The sequence below is a fragment of the Denticeps clupeoides genome, chromosome 2 (assembly GCF_900700375.1).
Source record: "Denticeps clupeoides chromosome 2, fDenClu1.1, whole genome shotgun sequence".
In the NCBI taxonomy this organism is placed as follows: Eukaryota; Metazoa; Chordata; class Actinopteri; order Clupeiformes; family Denticipitidae; genus Denticeps; species Denticeps clupeoides.
In genome coordinates this window covers 23,941,355-23,966,839 of record NC_041708.1, presented here as the reverse complement: position 1 = coordinate 23,966,839, position 25,485 = coordinate 23,941,355, and the positions used below count along the sequence as shown (strand labels likewise).

Below are 25,485 nucleotides of genomic sequence, written 5' to 3'. Positions count from 1 at the left end.
ATTTGTGATGTAATTTCTATATCCAGACCATTCTGGACCATTGGGGCAGTGGTGGCCTAGTAATTAAGGAAGGTTACTAATCAGAAGGTAATCAGAAGGTTACCAGTTCGAATCCCGATTCGCCAAGGTGCCACGGAACAAAGCATCGCCCCCACACACTGCTTCCCGGGCGCCTGTCATGGCTGCCCACTGCTCTCCAAGGGTGATGGTTAAAAGCAGAGGACACATTTCGTTGTGTCACCATGTGCTGTCTCACACAGTCAGTACACAATCTAAACTGGTTTCTTCCAGGTTGTCCGATTTTCCACCATACAAGTGAGGATTGGTGAATGTATGAAAGGAGTTGTGCTGACGTATAATCTGGTGACGGAAAGCCCTTTCTACATTCACAATCTCACGCATTCCACTGTATATAGGAATGTGTAATCCACTTCTGACAAAATTCAACACAAAGTTTGGAGTTTTGCATTTATTGCTGTTAATTTCAAGAAAAAAAAAAAAAAAAAAGCATAAAATTTAAAATATCTCTAGAAATGTATGACCTTTCCAGTACATAACACTTACATCAAATAATACAGTAAACATAAGTGAAGGTAACACCCCCTTACAGACATACAGCATTTAAACTTTAAACGTTCAAGAATAACAACTGGTAGATTGGTATGTACAATCTTAAAGGTCAGTCCTCCAACCCTTCAAGCTGAATGTAAAGTGGTCCAAGTTGGAATTCTTATTTTTGTCTATTTTCATTCAAGCATTTTTTTTTACTTTTAACAATTCCAGCAGTTGAACGCTAAAAAAAAAATTGTAATATTTTACAAAGAAAAAGGTTTGACTGCAAAAAATTGCTGTGTCTTTGCAGGTTCCTTTGCAGGTCTGGTGGGTATGATATGTGGTGAGGTTAGAATCAAGGTCTTCAGCAGCCTCGGATTGATAAGGCTTGTGTGGTGATGTACTGGATGGACAGACAGCGGTAGGATTTTTTTTATTCAGCTGTTACCACAGCAGAAACCTCCAGCTTTCTTTCAACCATCTCAGTGAGTAAGACTTGAATTTTGAATGAATTTCTGTTAGCCATAGTGCATATTGCCAAATAAAACAAAAAAAATAAAAAAAAAGCAGCTACATTACAGGTCATGACCAACATGAATATCTTAGTACGTGTGTCACATTATTTAGAGGGAAATGCTTCAAAAACATCAGAATCCTCTACGTGAAACGGCAAATTCCTTAACATTCAGAAATCAAGTTCTACATTCAAAACACTGCAAAAGGAGAAGGGGAAAAAAACACTTTTATTTCACTCTTCACCTTTTGGCTACAATTTCCTCAACAATAAAAAATAGATTTTTCAGTGTGTGTGTGTGTAATAAATATATATATGTTACACACACATAAACACACACACCAAAACTGTTTAAAGAGCATAAATATAGAATTGTAAAAAAAAAAAAAAAAAAGTATAAGATACCTACAGATTCCCTTGAAGTCTTTGAACAAATAATTTCTTATCATTCTATTATCATGAGAAAATGTTGTGTGTTTTTTTTTTTTTTTTTTTTAACAATTTAAAGAAATAAGTTAGTAAACATGAGCTGCTGTCTCGTGCCAGGTTTCAGTGCAAAATACCAGAAGCAAATTAGTCTCTATGCGAACAAGACAGGCCGCCCTCTCACCTATGAAGAGGAACAAAGTTATCAGGCACAAAATCTTCTCCTTTGCCACACTCTGAAGCAGATTTTTTAAAGAAATAAAAGAAAATGTAATAACGAAAGAACAAATCTGACAGTGACACGGCAAGGGTTGGGCAGGTCTTCCCTAAACAAAGAGTGTTGGAATTTTGAATATGTTGGAAACCCATGTCTTCCTGGTCCTCATTCAATATTGTCCTGGGCTTCTGACGCGTGGGAAGAACCATATTTCAGTCGGAAGCCACCTGAAAGACAGAGAAAGTACTTGTTTGTACCTAATGATTTCACAAAATATAAAAACAAACAGAATAAGCTATAGTTATAGTAATGTTAACGTTCTCACGGTCATCAGTTTGAGTATTATTTAGTGTTATTTGTTGGGATGTCATAAAATGTCTATGTTTTACCAATATATTTTTATGACACTAAGGAGCTCAGTTTACCAGTCAATAGCGCATGGCATTATGGGATCTGTAGTGTGTGTGTTATCAGCGCTTCATATTGACTTGCCATAATAGTGTGTGTGTGTGTGTGTGTGTGTGTGTGTGTGCTGTGCTGTATATATATCACAGCTTGCCTGGGTTTGTTGAATTTATTTCCACCTATTTGTTTCTGAAAAGCATATTTTTTCTGATTATCACTGTATGAAACTGTGCCGGTTCAAAATGTAGGTCATTGGTTATATTATGGCAATTTTATATCTTTTTTTTTAATCATGCATTTTTTTTCCCCACCCCGCTTTTTTCTTGAAGACATTACCTTGCTGCAATGCATCAATGGCTGGCTGCTTGCAGTCCTGTGCATAGTGCCCACTTCCCCCGCAGTTGTAACAAGAAACGTTACCATTCTTCTTGCTAATGCCACACGCACCTCCGAGGGCAACTCCAGGCCTCCCGCACCCTGAACCAGGCACCACGCCCACCGTGGTGGGATAGAGCGGCGAGTAGAAGCGGTTGAAGGACGCCATCTGTTGGATGCTGGCGTAGCTGGCCGCCTGGGAGCCCAGAACGTGGTCAGAGTGTGTGTGGCCGTGTGTGTGTAAGATGGCTCCTCCAGCGTAGGTGGCTGGGGCGGTGGCCGTGGGAAAGAAGGGCAGCTGGTTGGTGCCGTTGCTCTGGGCCGCCCCCTGGCTGAGGTAGCTGCTGTTGCAGAGCGACTGCAGTGGGAAGATGTGTGGCATCTGTTGGAAAACCTGCCGTGGGTGCATCTGGGGGAAGTAGTAGTTGGGCGGGTGGCTGCCACCACCGCCACAGGTGCCACGGCAACCACACGCGCCACAGCCTATTGGCTGCTGCTGAGAAGCTGCGGACTGCTGCTGTTGCTGGGCGATGCTGGCGCTACCACAGGTGCTGCTGTGTATGTAGGAGGTGCTGTCGCTCTGGGCAGTGCTGTGGGTGAGGGCGGGGCTGGGGCTAGGGGCAGGTCCCGGTGTGTGGGTGGGTACCACAGCAGACACCTGACTGGCTGCGACAGCCTGTGGTCCCACCGAAGCCATGGGTGCCCCCATATGTGTTATAACAGAAGTCGGGATGGGGAGGTTGTAGGGAGGGACCAACCCAGAAGGAAGACCCAAACCTGCGGGCTTCGTGTGGGGGTCAGGCATGGGCATGGAGCCCATGGCCACAGGATCAGCACTGGGGTATGTAGGCTGGACTGGCGAGGGATACGTTGGGGCTGCGGGGTTGACACTGATGGCCCCCACTGGGGGCAAATGGGCCGGGGTTGGCACAACGCCGCTCTCCGTGCTAACCTGTGGACCGGCGGTCTTGAAGCGATGCACCACTGGCTGCAAGGCTGGACTGCCGGGTGTCTGCACGCCAAAGGTGGGCATTTGGCCAGCGCTCTCCAGAGGACCCTCAGCAGCCACCACTGTTCCCTGGTTGGGTAGGACCACCGGAATGGACATCATCACCTTGCAGTCGGTTGTTAGTGTGGCCACCCCTGCTGCTGCTACTACATCCGGGCAGTTCTGGACCATGTAGGGCACAGTGAACTCCAGAGGGTTCTCAGGTCCCATCAACTTGGCAGGTATCAGGGGGTGAACAGTAGCCACAGCTGAGGCCCCAACCCCTTTACAGGCGACGGCAGGTTCAGTGTTGACCTTGTAGCAATCGTCAGAGTGACTGTCTGTGTCTTTTCAGAAGAAAGAGGGTGGAAAAAAGCATTATGAAACAGGCTTTGAAAAGTTAACTACTAAAGACATCTTTGAAACTGTACGTCACCTTTGTCCTTCTCATCCTCGCTGTCTAAGCTCTCTCGCCCATCGTGCTGTGGACTTGAGGGTGAGCTGTAGCTCTCAGAGGATGTCTCCCCGAACGTGTCCTGTCCTGAGCCCACATTTGGACGGACATCTGTGGAGACCGCAAACCATTAAACCATTAAATTATCAGACCTCTCAAGAAAAAGACAAAACAACTAAAAAAAATTTCAACAGCACCATGTGTCACAAATATTGCATTAAAGTTTAGGCAACTGGATGCTGCCTGTCTGGAATACACTGTGATTGTAAGCAAACCTTTTCCCTCCAGCTGATGGCCCCATAAAGACTGAGGCAACACTGCAATTCCATTGGTGTTGTAGGAAGCTCTGCCTTCTCCCTTCTTCCCTTTTTCCCTGATTAGGATGGAAAAATAACAGGAATGAGACCAGGTCACGTATCATTCATTCCTACGTTCCACCACAGTGGGTGTGCACATGCCCAAAAGATACTGGCAGCCTGCCGATTAATCTTATTCTGTTGGTGGTGATACCTGGTAGGCGGGGCAGGTCTGGTCTTGGTCTTAGTGCTTGAACTCCTCCTTTCATCTTGGTACTGTTAATGTCAGCACAAAGCAACATTTACAGGACTTAAAGCATCAAAACGTGTTCACGGGTGCTATGAAAAAATACCTTTTTACCTCTTTAGCCACTTGTCCAAAATTATTATGAAACAAAACTAGAACGATTCAGACATTTTCTAATCTACTTTTTAGTCTTGCCTGAGGTTCCCTTCAACTGAGCAGTTAATTAGACACGTTTAATGCACAAGAAGGAATTCAAAAGACATCACATGCGCAGCGAGAGAAAAGACTGGACCCAGCGTTGGCTTTGTTCCCGCCCATTATGTAACCGGCATTTCTCAGCTATGAGCTAATCACGCTCGACTTTGACCCTTTCTGGCATAAAACTGTAGCCTGGTCAGAGGGCGTTGAAGCACAGACCCTCCGATTGCTCACTTGATAAGATATGGTGATTAACAGACGTGGAAGAATCCAGAGGCCATTTGAACCGAGCCACCGAGCAGCAGAACAAAAGCCACAGTAGAGACATGCAGGCGAGGTGCCAAGCTGTTACCATAACACAGCGTACACGGAGATTCCCTGTTCGGACGCGCCCAGCGGCGTACACTATCGCACCCGTGTTCAACTCGCCAGTCATGTGACTGGACCGTCTTCCTGTTGCGATTAACTCTGCTGAAAAGCGCGGTGTGCGAAGAATGTGCTTGCCTGGCAAACTGTTGAGCTTTTCAGGCAGCGTCACATCGCCGGCCACAGGCCGGAACATGTGGTTGTTTGGAACACATTTTAAAAATTTGCACTAGTTTGTTACACAGAATGTTAATGGATATTTAAAAGAAAAAAAAACCCGGGATCTTGCAGTGAAGAAAGTACTCATAACGTGACTGAACACACACACACACACACACACACACACCTGCTCTGCTGCCTGGCCACAAGGCTCCTGGGTGGTCTTCAGCACGCAGCTCTTCCTCCGCCAATCTGGCAACCCGTTATGTTCTGCGCAGTGTTGCGGCCTCCGGCTCTCCACTTGAGAGACTCTGGTGTTAGGAATGCTGGGAGAGGAGAAGTGGCAGCCAAAGACTTAACGTGAAGACAAATCGTTTACGTCCGAACATTGACAGACTGATTCTTCTACTGAACACACACTGTTCTAGCATCAACTGGACTTGACCGCTGAGTGGGCAAAATACGTCCACAGTCCAAAAATATGACTATCTAGAAGACTGCACTATGTGTCAAAACAAAAACTTTTTTGAAACTTTTTTTTTTTTTTTTTTTTTGCAAGTACTGACATAAAAATTCACCCTACAAAGACATGACTGGCAGGGTCGGAGTGACCAGTTGTTCTCTGCTGGTTTTAGTCTTTTTACCTCAGGTTGGGACTCTTGCTGCCTGGTTTCTTCCGATGGCCCTGGACGTACGGCTCCAGATCTGTGGGTAAGAACGGAAATCGTGTAATGCTACTTTTGTTTTTGCGACACACATCACATGTATGTAAAAGTAATAAAATTACAGTCTGACGTTTACCTGTCTCAGTAAGTGAGATCATATTATGGGTGACTTCAGGCAACTCACAATTAAATTTGAATACAATTCAATTACATTTTACCTTGATGCTTTTTAAGTATTTTAAAAGTATTTGTATTTGTAACAATCCATAATCCACTTAAATCCAATATATTTTATTAATAAAACTAATGGAAAAGAAGGTGGCAAATCATCTGACAGGAAGGGGAAATATGTATGTGAATCAAATCATCTAACAGGAAGGGGAAATATGTATGTGAATCAAATCATCTAACAGGAAGGGGAAATATGTATGTGAATCACTAACAACTGCCCTTTGTTTCCATAATTTTGAAAATCATTTAAAAATAGTCCACGTCTGCCTCATGAAAAACACCCATCATTAGCATAAATGAACACTATCCCACGGCTGTCCAGCTAGCCGCACACTGCTGAAAGCGATGGGAACCAGGTCTGCTGTCAGGAGGCAAACCACACGAGGACAGCGGCCATAGCATTAGCTTAGCAGAGCCTATGATTACCCACAATGCTGAGCGTGCGTGGGTGGGGTGGCAGGGGTGGGGCGGAATTGATCCGTCTGAACAACAGTGTCAGACTTTACAAAAAGACCAGCAATTCTGGTTCAGTTGAAACCAGTCACATTCGTCCAAAACTTCCCAGAATGAACACTTGCATCGTGAGTTGCAAATTTTGGTGTTCGAATTATTGTTGACTTTAAAGGATTAAACCTTTATCCAAGGCAAAAGTCAAACAGTGAACACAGGGTATGTGACTCAAAGTAAAAAAAAAGAAAAAAAAAAAGAGGAATGTGTGAATTCATTGCGACTCGGTGTGGCACACACCTTCTTCCTGACTGGAGGCTTCAGAACAAGCTTCCTGAAAGGGTTTCCCAATCAGAACAGAGTTACCTGGATACACAGGAACATGGCGTAAGACATCAGCAAGAGGCTTTACCATTCGTTATTCTGGATTTCATCAAGCAAAGGCTAATTACCAAATGCAGCAAAAATAATATGCATGATGGGAAATGTTTTTTTTTTTTCCAATGAAGTGGTTCAATACAACTGGCCTTAAAATATGCACACAAACAAAGTAACTGATTCTAATGGGTTAGTTGGTCCCTGGCAAAGACTCTACAGTGTGCACATGGTTAGACTACTCTAAAATTCCACAAATTAATAATTGAGCGAATAAACAGATAACTTGACAAGACCACTAGCAAGAACTAGCAGATGGTATCTTATGCTAAGGTTCGTCAACTGTGCACGACCCAGTTCTTTTCTCAGTAGCTGGTTATTTACTGGCTAGGCCGCCAGCGAGGTTGTTCTTATGGCCGCCATAGGATCGTTTGCCTCGGCAAGGAGGCAGGTGAGATTAGTGGGTAACATGATCTGAGTTATACAACAGATTATAAATTTCTCTTAGCGGACAACACTCCCAGTCAACAGCCGCCATGAAGATACCTCATCACACCACACCTAAGAACCAGGTAGAGGAATGCCGGAAAAGCAAAGGTTGGACACCAGAGCATGTTTGTCTAGTGCAGGACTTAAGCAACATTTTTTTATGTTCTGCTGAGTTTAGATGGGGAACCACACTGGTCAAAAGCACAAATTCTGACTTTTACCTTGAAAACACATCAGAGATAAAACTAACAGCGAACACAAGCGCATCCTTGACACTGTGTAGTCTTTGGACAAACTACTCCACTGGGAAGGTTAGGACGGGTTAAAGCTGGTGAGCTTGATGAAAACCCAAGCACTGAGATAAAGATAATGGTGATGTGACGAAGGAGTTCTGGACATAGACACGTGTGCCTGACATACACATGTACTTACATTTGCTGCAGCTGGGCCCGGGGGAAGATGTGGAATCAGTGAAAAAGAAACTGCAGGCTTTCCCCGTCTGTCGGAAAGACCCTGGTGCAAAAAGGAACTTTTCCCTGAGGAAGGATACGTTTTAGTTCAGTTCAACTGCATTTCAGTATGAGCACTGATACAATAAACAGCAACCAAACGTAAAAAAAATGAAAAAACAACACGGGAAAATCACAGAAGGAAAAAGGACAGTTTCTATAAATCTCATATAGTTTCATCTATAAATAATAATAATAATAAGAAGAATGAAAATTCTGTGCAGCTTTGTTTATTTACTGTCGACAGAAACCATGATAACCGTATAAATGTGCAGACAACCTTCATATTTCCTGTGATAATAACTGAATATGTGCAATATGCGTGATATATTTGGATCTGGTCCACTCGGTTTAAAAAAAAAAAAAAGTGGGGCAATGTTCTACTAATTGTTTTTTTTTTTATTGTCTTTTTTTCTATACTCAATAACTAGACGTTACTTTTGCATCAAACCGTGGTTTGGTTCTGAACCCAGCCCTATATTTGCCTGTCAGATGGAAGTCCATTACCCACAATGCTCTTTTTTTTTTTTTTAAATCGTGGTTGCCTTGCGTCTCCAAGTCTCCATTTGGAGTAAATGAAACTTATGGAAAGACGTTGATCAGTTTAGTTCCCCCACAGGGGGGCGCTCAGCTACTTCACTCTTCCAAGGAGACGCAGCCACAGATGCTGGCGGGATCACGTTTCCACCAAACAATTATTTATTGATATCCATTGTAAAATGGCAACAGGCTCTCACGGTCAAGATCAATTCTTCTGAAGAAAAAAAAAAAAGGCTGGGAAGAAAAAACTAAAGTGAAAAACCAAATAAGGCACAACGACAAAGCCCCTCATTCAAGATCTTGTGCGTCACTGGATTATCAGGGAAACCGTGTGACCTACATCTCTTACTTCACGTCAGGATGTCACGCAACAAACCCGCCAGTCGGTGAAGGAAACTGGTTCGAGGTGTAAGTTTCACTGCCGTGACTCCTGAGGAACTAGTAGATATAATGGGTACCTGAGCTGCATTTCAATCTACAGGTTCTGTATGGGGCCACCTGGAGCGCCAAAACCAAAGATGCATGTTTTCAGATAAATAAATAAATAAAATGTACGTTTTGAGATTTGCACAGTGTAAAATTCTCAGAATTAAAAGAACATAAAATATATGTAAACTGGGTGGGCTCCATACTGCTGAACCCCTTGTTCCTCAAATTCCTAATGAAATGACCATAATGAGCATGTGCAGCACTTGATGGATGAACTCACTTTAGTGTTCGCTCCACATCTCTGTTCTCGTACTTCTCTGCTTGGTTCAATAGCCGCAGGATGCCTTTCTCAAACGATTCAGTCGACTGTTCCTTCGGAAGCTGTGAACAAGCAACAAGAATAAACAATGGGGTTACATGTCACACCATGTCTGCAGGTCACTTAACGTGAAAACACTATCAAGTTAGTCAGGTACACATTAATACCTCTAACAGGAAGTTCTTCAGCTCCAGATGTGTTTTTGTTACACTGCTCAACGTTGAGTCAGACCACTTCACCTACAAAAATGATAATAAAAATCAAACACATTATCTGGTATCCATGATTTACATTTACTGTATTTAGCAGACCAAAATCTCATCAGAACCCCTGTGTGTGTGAGGAACATATTTCATGCAGAATATCTAGTGATGTGACTGAGAATATGAGGAAAAACATTTTTTTTTTTTTACTTTTAGACAATTTCTGCATTGTTCAAAATGCATACTGTGACTTCATCACAGTGAGCAAATCTTCCTTTTCCCAGCTCATAACAGTCCAAATAAAATTCATGCTGTGACCTATAACTTGAGTTTATAAGAGGGCAACGCAAAATCCCACATCCTGATAAAAGTTTAATCAAGCTTTATGTACAAAAAAGTATGTGTTAGTAAAAGCAACCATACGTCTGCATGCTGAAACTGGCTCTCTGAAATATATAAATGCAAATTTGAGGGGGAAAAGGTAAATAAAAAAATAAATACGCTCCAAAGTTGCTATTTTTGCAACTTCAGGCATTTCCTGACCAAAACTTTGTAGATTTGTTTCTTCTGAGATTTGGCCAAAGCCTCAAGCAGACGTAAACACTGGAGGAGCCCTTGAGCTCGAGCTTCAAGTGTGAAGAGGACGGGCGTGGGACTTTGAGAAATGAAACTGAACCATGGTGCACAGCTACAGCAGCAAGAGAAGAAACCATCCCCAGGACCAAACACAAGCCCTTGTTGGACCCCTGCGCATGTACCCTTTAGTAAATCCTTTTATCTGCCTTCACTTTTTTTCCATTGATCTGAAATTTCCAATTTTTCAACTGCACCAGCTCCACCACTAAGAGTAACAAGTGAAGTTAAGCTAATTAACACATAGATTTGTTCATTATTCTTAACAGAGAGACAAATAACAGAAGAATTATTGAAATGAAGCCTGACACACACACACACACACACACACACACACAATATATCGCGATATGTTACGTGGTGATATTGTATTGATACAGCGATATACAAATGTAGTCCTGTCGAGTGTATTCTTTAGAGGTCAGTAAGACATTAGAATCAGCGTGTGACTACAACCTCGACTCGCAAAACATGACAGACCAATCACAGCACCTTGTGATTCAGCTCTGTTTTTATATTTCCAGTGATCTGTTGCAGTAAGTACAGTATCACCGTATACCAAATCATTTTATCGTGACATCCTTGCAAATACACACCCTTAAAAAAAAAAAAAAAAAAAAAAAAAAAAAAAAAAAAAAAAAAAAAAAAAAATATATATATATATATATATATATATATATATATATATATATATATATAAAAAATTAAAAGTTAACTGCTACTCTCATGTCAAATTTTGCCAATTAAAAGACATAAATACTATGGATGTCTTTTTCTTTTGAAGTCACCCAAACAAACTTACAGACAATAGTGCCACAACACCAGATTGTTATGGCGTGGCTCCAAGCCCAGGTCACTGACCTACTATCTGATTGTGAAAAGGCTGTAAAGGAAAACGTGCCAGTCAGCAGTTCCCCGGTGCCAGCCGATGCACCTCCCCCTGATCCAGACCCGTCTGGTGTCACCTGACCCAAAGGCTGAGGCATCATCAACTGAAAAGATAGCTAATGCTGGCCAAAAAAAATGAGGGGACCTGGTCATGAACCCAAGACTAAAGCTGCTCGTTTTCACTAATCCCAGACTGGAGGGCGCTCCCCGCTAATCTGTTCCTCCTGGGGGTCCGAGGAACAGCAGCAGCAGCAGCAGCAGCGAACGGGAAACAAATGCTCCTTTCACACCCCCGGAGGATTAAATCATGTCATTTCCGAAGTTCAGAGGAGAGGAGCACAGAGACCCCTGGTGTTGGCCAGGCGGCAAGCCCCACCTACCGATCCCGGATTGTTTATTCACAAATGGCCCTGGTTTTCCTCCACGGCCTTTTTCAGGCACCATGTGATCATACAGGTTTTTGATCGGTGGGGGATCAGGCAATACAGAACGGTTCAACACAAGGTGGGGGGCGCGAAAAGTCTCAAACTTCAAAAAAACAGTTGTGGAGTAGGAAGGAAAATAACATTCCAGCATAGTCTACAATGGAATCACATCGTGCATGGAAACATTTCTAAAACTACATACAAAAAAGTGAAAGTGAAGTGATTGTCAATGTGAAGCACAGCACATGGTGACCATATGAAATGTTTCCATTGCTTTTAAAAATCACCCTTGTGGCACCTCAGTGGCACCTTGCCAGCTCGGGATTTGAAATGGCAACCTTCTCATTACGGGGCCGCTTCCTTAACAGCTAAGCCCCCACTGCCCCAGTGCTCAGGATTTGAACCAGCAACCTTCTGATAAAGGTAAAGGTAAAATCTGCATGTCACACTGACACATGGTTGCTTTTATTTAATTTTTTTGTTTGTTTAGTCATAAAGAAAAAAGAAAATTGTCCTCAACTGTGAAAAATAAATTTCAAGCCCTGCAAAGCAATCAGACGGCCTTACACCAACATGCACATTGTTGCAATGCACTGTAAGAAATTGTAATTCGCGATGTTGAATGCGATCTCGTTCAACCAGCGATGATATCTTCGGAATCGGACGGCGGGACACTCAGGGCGAGGGCTAGTGGCTGTTTGCACGCGGGTGTGTTTGTGAGCGTAGGTGCGCAAGATGAACGCCCTGTCAGATTCCATCGTCTCACGCGCCGGGACACAATGGCACATGCCTGTGCCCACATTCCAGCCACATTCTCCCGGCCTTATCAGAGGGGCACGGCCTGGCATTTTTCTCTGGCCGAGGACACGGAGCCGTCCAAACACGGCCTCGCCACAATCTTAGCAATGGTGTTTTCTTTCCTCCCCCGGCTTCTTAGTGGCACGCAGTTGGCTTTTAGCAGACTGTTAATGCTTCAGATAATTCTGTTTATTTATTTTTTTTCTTCTCCGTCCCAGCTGCCAACCCAAAATGCATCTTGGTTGGTTAAGCACACCAAAGTAGTTTAGATTGCCTTACTTTTCAGTAACAGCGAAGAAGGGTAAATATACAGTATGGGCTGGAATTATGGGTGGAAGCTGGGATCATCGTATGTGATTCACTCTCACTCAGTAACAGCTTATTTCTTGTCAAGGGTGCACAGACACACACACCACACTCACCCCAGGGTTCTTAAAAACTTTTTTTTTTTTTTTTTTTAACAAAAGAATGACTTTTCAATTACTCTAAAGCAAATTTTATCTGAAATTTCTGTACAAATTTGAAAGAAAAAAAATATATATAAACAAACATTAAATGTGTGACAACTCTGAAAAGCTTAAACAGTGTTTCTTCCTCCAAGTTTACATAACCTGAGCTCAAGTAAAATGGACCCGATCCTGTTCCGGCACAAGACTTTAAAAAGAGGAGACACAGGGCTGCGGAGGTGCTGGAATATGGAAGCAACGTACACAGCACCACGAGACGTGGTTTCATACGTACTATAGTCCTGTGCTGGTTTTAAACATTGTAGTAGTCACCCACACACCTTCACCTAGCGTACATCCCGTTGGGAGGAAATGGGTAAACCCGTAGGGAACTCGCACAAGGAGAGCACTGAATTTGAACTCACGACCTGGGAGGTGTGAGGCCATGTTGCCAAATGCCACGCAACTGTACCGGTCCATATACGATTCATTTGCATAAAAAAAAATGCTGGTAAACGGACAGCATGCTAATGTTGACAGCACTCCCCAGTTCTATCTTCTTATGCTTCCAATGGGTCTTGAACGACAAGACTTTGCCCGTTTTAAATTTACAGAACATCTCAGATCTTACTGCCTTTCTTCAGATTTCCCCAAGATGTACTTCTGCTTACTGAGGTAAGATCTGCCAGAGTGTTACCCTTCAGTTACTGAGTTTATATTATTTGGTATAAGCTACATATTAAAGTTTAGGTTAATGGCCCCTACCATAATAATAATGTATACATGTATATTTCTACTTTATTTTTATAGATTAGAATTAAAATCTGAAATCGAAAATATCTTAATATACTAGGTCACCACACATCGTGCTACAGAGTGACACATTATCATTATTACAATATGAACATGCATAAAACGGGGCAGTGCTGGCCCAGGAAGCGGCAAGGAAGCGGACTCGTAACTGAAGTGTTGCGGCTTCAAATCCCGAACCGCCAAGGTGCCACTGAGGTCCCCTTGATCAAGGCACTGTCCCCACACACTGCTCCCTGGGCGCCTGTCATGGCTGCTCACTAAGAGTGATGGGTTAAATGCAGAGGTCCTCTGTCACTCAAACTCATGCGTGTATGAGTGCAAGTTCGTATGCAGACATAAGGACCACGCTAATGATTCAGAGGCCTTCTAAGCCCTCTTGTTCTTTTTCTGTGTGCTTACCACAAATGGGATTTCGCAACTTGCAGGCCAGCTAGGAAATCCCATCAGCCAATCCCGGAATTAACCGGCTGGCGGCTAATGGCCGCCGTCGTCCATGCAGAATTAGCAGCTCTGTGCCTCCCTGCGTCCTCACACTTTCTCCTCACGCATATTACATCATAATATAGGGAAAGTGGACGCAAGACATGCTCAGCGGGTCCGTACGACTGGACGTCCAGCTTGTGTGGTGGCTGTTCAGAGGCGCACCGAGTGCCAGGCTACGTTTCGCCGCTTCACACCGGGCTCGGTTTACCAAGTGTACATCTGGAGTTGTAATTTCAATCCAGAGCCACGTTATGTGTAATAAAAGGGGTGGTTTTAATCTGACGATGAGTCTCTCGCAGAACTGCAGCATATCCTGCATTGGCCTACAGGAACGTTTATCCAGAGTGAATTATAACCAGCGGCTGCAAGGAAAAGTAAGTGTCCTGCTCAGGGACACAATAGAAGTAAGTGTGCAGTTCGAAGAGTTGACCTTTACCTCACTTTTATTATGCTGGTGCCGGTGCCGAGAACTGCATTTACACTAGACAGGAGCTCGGCAGGGGCCACATGACAATAAGTCACAGGTCTGGCCCACTAAACAGATCTCAGCACCGAATCCATTACATCATAATATAGAAGCCTCCACCGCTGGCAATTTCACACAGCCCCTTCTTTTCGTCCTTGTTGTCTTTCACCGCTCGTGACCTCGCGGGTTCGCGCTACTAGACCAGCAACGTTTAGGGGCCCGTTTTTGTCTGGGGGAAAGCACGGCACTGCTTCCAAAATGCGGAACTGGCACGGGAACCCAGGCAGTGGAAAAGGGGTACTTGTGGTCATCTGGTCCATAGTTGGGTGTGTTCCCACTAGGCTATATACTACACTATTACAAAAAAATTTCAATAAATAAATAAAACATTTATATTTGCCAATGATTTTGTACCAAAGTTAAAAACTAAATATTTTATATAATACACACACTTGCCAGATCTCATTTGTAATACTACTTTTAAAAGAAATGGTGAGTCACTGTGGCATCTACTTCAAGGGTGTCAAACTTCACGCAAGATCACTTTATATAGATCTAGTACTATGACATGGCGATATGAAGCGCCGATGACACACAAACTACAGATCCCCTAATACAGCGCTTCAGTTGCCTTGCTGAATTTACATTGCAGCTGAATCTGTATAGGAGCGGTTTCCACGTCGAGGGCAAATGGGTTGTGAAGCAGCTGTGCTTCAAAGTCACCAAAGCGCCGTGCAAAGCGCTTCATATCGCCGTGCCATAACAGCGGATCTATATAAAGTGATCTCGCGAGAGATGATCCACAAGTTTTACACATGGGATCGAGCTGAACATCCACCCACGGTGAGAGGGTGATGAAGTAGCGTGGGTATGTATCAGGCCCTGTTGGTATGTTCATATGACCTCCTCCACAGTCACCATGTTTATTTTAGGACCTTTCGAGATAGTATCGCTTGACCAACACAACAGACGGCATGTTCAAGCCACACCTGTAATTTAGCTCCACAAAATCAAAAGTCATTTCAGGGTAGATGGACAGCAAGGGTAGCAAGAACAACACTGGAACTAAACAGGGGCCTGGGAGAAGAGCCCTGACGACGGGCTAAAATTAGAGCCATCTGTAGGAAACGCCTGTTTGTTTGTAACTGGAGCTGCACGGAGGCTGGATCGCTATGGCGAGCAGCCTGCTAACCATGACACGGCGTCCACGCATGGCACTGTGCAGGCAGGCGTGACTCAGCATGCACAAGGAGACCTTCCTCATTAGCCTCCAATCAGTCCTAATGTTAGAAATTAGAAACACATTCAATATATTGCCTTCATCTACTATCCTAGGACAGAAGATGTTTACTATGTCAGTAGAGCCACCTGGAGCCAAAACGGCAGCAAAAGCCTTCTTTTTCCCCCCACAAGACACAAAATTCTTATTTAATGGGACATGCATGTTAATTACACAATTAAACTAAATTACACAGGCTATATGTGTAATGATGGCAGCAGTTCCAGCCCTATTTGGCACACGGCGACCTTCCTGTCTGTTAGCTGTTAGACAGAGAGGCTCAGTGCAGAACAGCTGAGGAGGAGGAGGAGGATCTTTCTTCCTCCCCAGAGTCAGGCTGTGTGGTTTGGCACAAGGACGCAGTCAGTCACTCTCCGGCATGCCTTGGACGGCCACACAGCATGCTTCACCGGATGTTTACCTAAAGGATTCATTCAGACCCTCGTCTATATTTTGTTCCCCCAAAACTCTTCCGTTGAGACCGGAAATGAATGTTGAATATGTGCCCCATGACCCTAACCATTTTCTACACCCATCTAAATCACCATTTGCATTTCAACACACTGTATACTGTGTTTATTGTTGTATTGACAATAAAAAAAATAAACTATTGATTTTTTTAAGTAATTCAAATGACAATAAATTGAAAAAAGCAGAGTGATGTTAGCATACAACCCTCAAGTTCACAGCACAGCTTAATGACAATTTACGTCAACATCTCAACTGGGCACAGACATGGGGCATATTTTTCCATTTCCACAAAGAATTTTACACTAAAGAAAACAACTTGATCAGATTCATTCATAGAAACATATGAAATAAATATGTATTAAAGACTTACCTCAAAACTGTATTCTCTGTCTGTCCGACTCCGGGAAATGCCCTTTAGCACAATTTTCTCTATGTGAACGGCTGAAATGGCAAATACAACATTATTGTTAAATAATGGCAATATAAATCTATTATTTAGTGGACATCAGGAATCCCTTCAAATCTCAAAAACATGAATTTATAGCCCGGCTGTGGGTCTTCCTGTGACAACTGCTTTACATGGCAAACTCGTGAAAATAGGCCAAATAAGACTAATTTAGATATTACACAGAGCAACACAGCCTGAAGCTGGGGAACGCGAACGTCACCTTCTCTTGGGACCCTCCTGTGATGAGGTGACTGGGCAGCATGGTAGGCGTGGCTCCGCTCACTCCCAGACCCCTCGTTGACTTGATACAAGTGCTTGTTCTCCTTTACATAAAAAAAAAGAAAAGAAAAGCATGTTAGCCAGTTTTTGTAAAATACATTTACATTTAATAGTCTGGTACTAATTTACTGAGTCTGTATGTTTGAAATAAGCACAAAACCAACGCAGGACATTTCAGTTTAAGATTAAAAACGTGTTTGCAGGGCCAGGCAAACGGGCTAAAGCGTTTTTCATCAGTTATCCAGAGCGGAAGACGACTTCCAAGCTATTGATGGGTTTTTAAAAGCTGCCATTTATGCTCCAACGTGACAAAAACTGGAACTATGCTGAACCAAAAATCGTTCCCTTGATTTAATTTTACAAGACGTCTGCTGCAGCTGAAGGCGGGTCATGAGAGCCCGAAATGAACCCGCTCATTTTTTTTTCCTATCCATTTGGAACTATTTTTTTTATTCTAGAAAGCCTATCGTGACATGATCTGAATGAAATTCACTTGAGACGCCCAGATTCTCTCAGTAATATACCTTGAGGCAGAGAGCGACGTAACTTAATGCTAAAGGCCAGGATTGAGTGTCGGCGAGCGCCTCCCAACAGACACGAGTATTTACAGTATTCTAAATAAACCATTACACTGGGGTGTTCTTTATCTGTGGGGCTTTTTTTTTTTTTTTTTTTTTCGTAACACTGAATTTCCATGTTTGGAAGATTATTCTAAATAATTTCAATGCAGCTTCCAAACATCAGATTTTTCCTAACGCTGTAATGAATCAGATTTTCCATGTCTGCTTATAATAAGAACTTATGTAGTCCATTTGGTTCTATTATTGGACACGTTCTCAGAGCACTAATTTTAACTGGGAGGGGCTTCAGGGGTAGAGTGTATTTAATATGATGCCTAATCAGGTATTAGGTCACTCCGTAAAAAATATTTTTTATAAAACCCTAAAAAAAAAAAAAGCACCCAGTAAACAATACCCAAGCCAGGTGGTACGTTCGACACTGATTAAAGTTAAGCCAATCAGACCTCTCAAAGTTTTGATAACTGTTACATACATCATGTCACAGTCATGTTGGCAGAGTGATGCATGTGTGATTTATTTTACTTGAGTTATATGTCGCACTTACTTTCACTTTTGAACAGGAATGCGTGACCTCTACAACGTTTTCATGTCTGAATACATAAAAGTCATTCAATAGGGCGTAGAAAGGTTGACATGGCAAGTTTTCACGGTTTGACTCCTTCTCTACATGCACCTGACACCCCCACCCAAACTGTTACAGGTTACCTACTCGTGCCACTCGACTGTGGTCCTTCAGCTCGTCCAGCTCAGTTACAGCGCGAGTTACACTGGCGTTTACAGGCGAACAGGCTACTGTTAAACTTCAGTGAGTTAATGTCCGGTCACATTCAAAATGAATTGCAAAACAGAAATCCCGCGGTCCATAGGGGCCTATTGGGCCGTGCAGGGCGGGCCGAATGGTTTTGGTATTGTACAGGAGGACAGAATTTAATAGTACCGCAGCCTGCAACGTTTATACTCAGTGCAGCCAAAGACAATGGAAGAAAAAATCTTGGATTTTGACACAGAAATCCACAGAAATTCCAACAGGAAGACAAAACAACCATTTACATTTCGAAGCGCTGCATGTAGCCCAATTCAGACGGATTCACGCACAAGTAATGCTGAATACAGAAACTGTAAATAAATTCAGCAACTGGGGATTCACTGGGGAACGTTGCGGAGCGCTTCTTCCAACGCGAACCATGACGGGCAGAGGTAATTAGACGAAAGATTTGCTACGTCTAAACTTATTCCTCACACTTAATGTGAGGAATGTCACTTTAAAACCAAAAGGTGTGAACACTCATGCAACCAGCTTGTTGTACGTTTTCCCACTGAAACGAATAGTTTTTTTTTCCACATTTCTTTATATTCTCTGTACATGAATGGACGAACCAGAAAGTAGTTTGCTGAATCGATTTCGCAACTGAATAAATATAATTTATTACTAGCATTACCAATATTGTTACCAGGACGAAAGCTGACGCTGAATAATATGTAGACGTTTCCTCTGATGATATTCAGCACTACATCACTTGTGTGTCGTTTTTTCAATCAAGCATCAAGAGAATAGTTGTGACACTGAATCAACGCCGATATTTGATCAAGGCCAAAATACTGTGATAAGATGGCATCAGGGATAACAGGGTCGAGTCCATTTAGAAAGTAGTTCCTTTATCAGTCTAGGACAAACAACGATTATTGAGAAGAGAAAACGAAACAGGAAAGCGGTCGAGGCTGAACTCCAATAACTTCCAATGACTTTCCATATCTCGCCAAAGTTGGACGCGGTGCGGCGGCCGCAACGTGGCCGGCCAGCGTCCGCTTCACCTGGTTACCTGGTCTGGTTAACACTGCGCCCGGCTGCCTGACGTGGTAAAGTTACCACGTTCGTGGGGAAGCGGCTACTCCGTTGCGCGACGCCTTTTAGCGGCTAGCTCAACCTGGCCACACTGGACAGCCGTGGCACGGAACACTTGCAAATCTGCACATTTTAAAACCTCCAACAGTAGCTATTCAGTGTTTTTTGGGGGGATAAATGTACCTCATATGTCCAAAAAAAAAAAAAAATCCGACCACAGGAAGTGCTGCTAGCCAGCTAGCTAAACAGCTAGCCACCTTCTGGGAGAACCATTAATCAACTCGCTCATTATCAACTACACATTTCGTCCTAATTGCTCGTTACGGATGTGAATAAAGGCCAGTTTATTCGAGCGTTTGCTTGGGCTCCAGTGGTACTCCGCGGTTAGCATTAGCTTCCCTACGTGTTATTTCTCTGAGGGCGTGTGATGTGAGGGAATATTTAAAAAAAAGAAGACGAGGGGGGGAAGGCGTCTCTGCGACGTGCTGCCGGGTTACCGAGTCGGACCGGCCGGTCGCGGGAGCCGCTACCTGCCGGCTGCGCTGCTGGAGGGCCAGCTCCGCTTTTTCCAGCTGCCCGCGCAGGGTCTCTCGCTGGTGGAAGGGGAAGGCGGGGTGCAGCGAGGCCATGGTGAACAGCAGCGCCAGCTGCTCCAGGAGTTCGGCGCCCGGGCCGGCCGCGTCCTCGCAGCGCGGCTCCGCCAGGCCGCAGCTTTTCCAGAGCAGCGCGGGGTCCGCGCTGTTCAGTACGCGGTAGATTATCCCCGCACATTCCCGGTTGTCCGAGCCCAGGAGAGACAGGTAGACCAGCAGCCGGGCCCGCACAAACTGGTCGATCACGTCCGCCAGCAGAGACAGGTCGCTGGGGCTGTTTGCCCTGGTCTCAAAGTCCCGCAGCACGTAGTAATCCTTCCTAGCCAGGTCCTCCAAGCAGGAGCCCAGAAAGCGCAGCTCCAGCGGCTGACACATATGGAGCAGTCCGTACATGAACTCGATCCGCTTGGCGGGTTTCAGGTGCAGCCCGAACCACTCGAACACGGCTTCTTTGCTGAGCCCGTCGCCCGCGGGACAGCCGTGGGCTCTGTGGGGAGCCGGGGGAGCTGCGGCTCCGGGGATCGGGAGGCCGGTGCGCTCCTGCCCGTCCTCGGCCGTGTCGTCGCCTTCCCCCGCCGCGCTCATGGGCAACTTCATTTCCAGCATTATCAGCTCGGGTGGAACGACGCCGATCGTTTAAGGAGGGAGTGGGGGATAAATCACGGGTTCAGATGCATCGTCCGCTCGTCGTCTTGTCGTTATAAATAATCACAGTGACACTCGGTAGTGCAGCCGAGTCCGGAGACTTCGCTGTGTACTCGAGAGCTGCTCTGCCCTGCCGTGTTGCCAGATACTGCGATGGAAGACGCGAGGCCAAGTTGGGCGCAATGAATAAACGTCCTTGTATGGGAATAAATGTCTGTTTATTTCTTTATAAAGCTCCAAAGATTAATTTTGCGAATGTCTACAACGCAAATAAAAAAACAAAACAAAAACACAAAGACAAACCCAAAGCCGTATATAAAAAGCGGACTTGGCAACACGGACCAGTTCCTCGTGTGTTGCCAGATCTCGCAAGTGTAACAGGTTGTAAAAAAAAAACTTGCAGGAAAGGTCAACCACAACAACATTAATTTCTTATGTAGCCCAAAATTACATACAGTATGTCATACAGGTAGTCTGTGCGCTTGATTCAGTGTCATGGAGAGAACAAACAGAAGCTGCAGCAGATGATGGCATTGTACGACTGATTCTGGAATATGTGGTAATAGTTGTATTTTTGTGCAACAGTGGCATGGTACCCTAACTAGGACTCCCTAATTAAGGTGAATTTAACACTGCCTGTTTCTGGGACTTTAAGAGAAAACAGGCTGTAGAAAACATGTGTTTTCAGTTTAGATATTAACACTGAGACTGTGTCTGAGTCCTGAACACTGACCGGCAAGCCGTTCCACAACTGCGGAGCTCTATATGAGAAGGATCTGCTGCCGGCTGTGACCTTTTGTATTTTTGGTACACCGAGTCTGCCTGGAGCAACTCAGGGTTAAGCGTCTTATTCAGGAACAGTGACTTTGTTACAACCACACACACAAGTAAACAAATTGAGTTTATTTCAGATGATCTCATGCAATTACAGAGGCCAAATTGTAAGTTTCTATGAACAATTATTTAACATAATAACCCAAGTTATGATTGTATACCATGGCTCACAGCCACTCATAAGCGAACGTGTGCTACTACGCTGAAAAATGTTGCTTCTAATAAGCGGACCTGGCAACATAAGCCTGCCCCAGTATGTACCTGTCAGTCATTGAATAAAACCCTCCCCCAGTCTACTTTCCGCACCATAAATGCACATGCCGGGGCATACAGGGGGCAGCTTTCCCTAAATTCACACTCCTGTTATTTATTCACCGAAACAACATGCCGCAGTGGACAGTTCTGGGCGGTTTGTGTGCTGAGCTGTAGCTTCCAAGTGCACAGAATGCGGAGGAGGAACGATGTGCCTGGTGCGTGACTTTAAATAAGCGGTTCTGGAACGTCGTTGTTGACAACACTGCCCTCGCGTGGGTCGAATCATCAGTGGGATCCAACAGCAGCGACGTTTCAGGATGGGAAACGGGGGATCCAGGCCAGGATTTAGTGCATTTGGCAGACGCCCTTATCCAGAGCGGTTTACAACGTGCTTCCGTGTTACAATCCATGAAGTGATCAGTTCTGTTTCATTAGGACCCCCAACTATGAATACAATCTTTTTATTCACTCTGTTGTCGTTTCTATACATAAGTAAGACAATAAGAAGGTTACAAGTTAATCTAAATATTCTCTAAAGAGGAAGGTCTTGAGCTGTCGTTTGAAGGTGCTCAGTGACTGAGCTGTTCTGACCTCGAGGGGAAGTTCATTCCACCACCGAGGGGCCAAGATGGAGAAGAGTCTAGATGAATGTTTTCCTTTTACCTTCAGAGATGGAGGGACCAGGCGAGCAGTACTGGAGGCTCGGAGTATACGAGGTGCAGTGCGAGGTGTAATAAGGGCTGTGAGGTAGGATGGTGCTACTCCATGTTTGGCTTTGTAGGCCAGCATCAGTATTTTGAACCTGATGCGTGCAGCTACTGGGAGCCGGTGGAGGGAGCGTAGCAGAGGGGTGGTGTGGGAGAATTTGGGAAGGTTGAAGATCAGTCGTGCTGCTGCATTTGGTATGAGTTGTAGAGGTCGGATGGTACTTACTGCTGCTAAAACTGCTTTCTACAAAGCAAAACTATAAGCCTCTGCCCACAACCCTCAAAAACTCAACATCTTCTTATCCCTACTCAACCCTCCGACTCCCCCTGCCCCAACTTCCTTAACAGCTGATGATTTTGCCAACTTCTTCACAGGGAAGATTGAAAAAATCTGTGAGACATTCTCCACCACTAATCCTACTCTTCCTTCTGAAAATTCTACAACTACTCTAAATCAATTTTCTAAGCTCACATCTGATGAAATCATTCAGATTATATCCACAGGCAACCCAACCACCTGTCCACTAGATCCAATACCTTCTGCAATGTTTCAAACTATCTCCCCTGACCTCATCCCTTTAAAACAGCCAGGGTTCTTCCAATCCTAAAGAAACCCACTGCTGATCCTACAGACATTAACAATTAAAGACCAGTTTCCCTTCTCTCATTTCTATCCAAAATCCTTGAGCGCTGTGTCTACAACCAGCCATCACTCCATCTATCACAGAACAACCTCCTGGATCCTAACCAGTCTGACTTCAGAACAGCTCATTCCACCGAGACTGGCCTTTTGCGGTTACCGAGCAGCTACATGCAGCCAGATTGGTAAAACTGTCATCGGTTCTTATTCTCCTCGACCAATCTGCTGCATTTGACACCGTTAACCACAAGACTCTCTTGTCAATCCTGAAGAGGCTTGGAATTCGGGGCTCAGCATGGCAGTGGTTTGCTTCCTACCTTGATGAGCGATCTTACCAAGTGACTTGGAAAGGATCCACCTCTACCTCACGTAGACTCTCCACTGGTGTCCCTCAAGGCTCGGTGCTAGGTCCTCTCCTTTTCTCCCTCTACACGAGATCACTTGGTGAGGTCATTTCCTCACATGGATTATCCTACCACTGCTATGCTGACGACACACAACTCCTCTTCTCCTTTCCTCCCTCTGATCTACATGCTGCTTCCAAAATCTCTGCATGTCTAACCAACATCTCGTCTTGGATGGCAGCCCATCACCTCCAACTCAACCCCACCAAAACTGAACTAATATTCATTCCAGCAGATTCTTCACCACATCAGGATCTTGCTATTTACTTAGACAACTCGCAGCTCCTTCTGCAACAGCCCGCAACCTTGGCGTAACTCTCCTTCTCAACTCACATCAGCAACCTTTCCCGCTCATGTAGATTCCTTCTCTACAATATCAGACGAATCCGCCCTTATCTGTCAACACAGGCCACCCAACTACTGGTTCAGTCCTTAGTAATCTCACGACTGGATTACTGTAACTCCCTTCTAGCTGTCAGTGTGTGACATCTATTGAAAATACAACCCAGACGTGTGACGTGAGTTACAAGCAGCCAATCTGAACTACTTTTATGCTACAGCATACAAGGAAATGTGTCCTCTGCATTTAACCATCACCATGGGTGAGCAGTGGGCAGCTATGAAAGACACCCGGGGAGCAGTGTGTAGGTACCGTGCCTTGCTAGGTGGCACTTTACCCAGTGGCCCTTTACCCATTTACATTTACATTTAGAATATTTATCAGACACCCTTATCCAGAGCAACTTACAATCAGTAGTTACAGGGGGCAGTCACCCTGGAGCAACTTAGGGTTATGTGTCTTGCTCAGGGACACAATGGTAGTAAGTGGGATTTGAACCTTGGTCTTCTGGTTCATAGGCGAGTGTGTTACCCGCTAGGCTAACACAGTGTGCGAGTGTGTTACCCGCTAGGCTACCGCTAGGCTACTACCACCCTATACCCATTTACCCGTTTCCTTAACCGCAAGGTCGTCGCTGCCACTGCCACCATAGGCCATCGATGCACTTGAGGAGTTACTTGAGGAGTATGGCTTCTACAGCGTCTCTCAGACTCTACAGCGTCTCTCATTACTTTTGATGTCCTTTCAAGAAAGCTGATCAGCTTAACCAAACAGAGGATGGCCGTGGAGCAAGGCCTGTAAATATATACACTGCTAGTTGTCCAGGTTTGGATGATTTGCTGAGCGGGAAAATTACACGGAGATCGATCAGGCAAACCACACTGATGTAAAATGTAAAATGACAGGAAAACTATTTTTCATCTGGGACAAGAGAGAGTGTGTAATGATAAGGGCATGCTCCAGGATATGTAGTTTTATGCTTGATTGGCCCAGTTTGGGCCAGTAGGTTTTTGTAACGTATGCATCCATTAAAAGAAATGCATTGTTAACACCAGGTTTACAAAGGGTTTGTAATGATTCGTCGTGCCTCTGAAATGTTGTCAGATTCTTTTTTAAATTAAGGATTTGATGCAGACAGTGCTTCCTCTGGATGTCCTCAATGGATGGAAGTGGAGTCCCTGTGATGCGCTGGGCAGTTTTCACCACCCGCTGCATCGCCTTACGCTCAGCAACAGTGCAGCTACCATAACACAATGTGAGACAGCTGGTTAGGATGCTCTCTATTGTAGAGCGGTAGAAGTTCACCAGGATGGTAGTGGATAACTGGTTCTTCTTTAATGTTCTCAAGAAGAAAAGGCGCTGGTGAGCCTTCTTGACCAGGCTGGAGGTGTTAATGCTCCAGGACAGGTCCTCTGAGATGTGGGTCCCCAGGAACTTGAAGGATGTAACAGGCTCTCCCTCCTGAAGACCACAATGAGCTCCTTGGTCTTGGTGGTGTTTAGGAGCAGATTATTTTCTGTGCACCAAGTGGCCAGATGCTGGACCTCCTTCCTGTAGGCAGTCTCATTGTTGTTGTCGATGAGACCTGTCACCGTAGTGTCATCTGCAAACTTGATAACGGAGTTTGATCCATACACAGGTCGGCAGTTGTGTGTGAAGAGGGAGTAGAGGAAGGGGCTCAGCACACAGCCCTGTGGTACACCAGTGCTGAGCATGATGGTAGTGGAGCAGCTGTGGCCTGACCTTACATGCTGTGGTCTGCTGGTCAGAAAGTCCATAATCCAGTTGCAAAGTGAGGTATTAATGTCCA

At 44.6% G+C, this 25,485-nt stretch overlaps 1 protein-coding gene across 4 annotated transcripts; it reads right to left on the bottom strand.

The window, feature by feature from the left end:
* Positions 1–1,530: 1,530 nt before the first annotated feature.
* LOC114784912 (zinc finger CCHC domain-containing protein 2-like) lies at positions 1,531–20,607 on the bottom strand. 4 transcript variants are annotated; one of them, XM_028970783.1, is made up of 14 exons: positions 19,755–20,607; positions 16,775–16,877; positions 16,477–16,547; positions 9,369–9,440; positions 9,163–9,263; positions 7,837–7,940; positions 6,841–6,906; positions 5,842–5,902; positions 5,385–5,523; positions 4,442–4,503; positions 4,207–4,304; positions 3,914–4,042; positions 2,451–3,824; positions 1,531–1,936 (listed from the first exon to the last, which is right to left on the bottom strand). In XM_028970783.1, exons 1-14 carry the CDS (start codon positions 20,454–20,456, stop codon positions 1,875–1,877), a joined length of 3,144 nt encoding a protein of 1,047 aa, XP_028826616.1. In that variant the 5' UTR covers positions 20,457–20,607; the 3' UTR covers positions 1,531–1,874. The 4 variants fall into 4 exon arrangements, with proteins under 4 accessions (XP_028826616.1, XP_028826619.1, XP_028826617.1 ...); XM_028970786.1 differs by having other exon boundaries at positions 2,562–3,824; XM_028970784.1 differs by having other exon boundaries at positions 19,788–20,607.
* Positions 20,608–25,485: the final 4,878 nt, after the last annotated feature.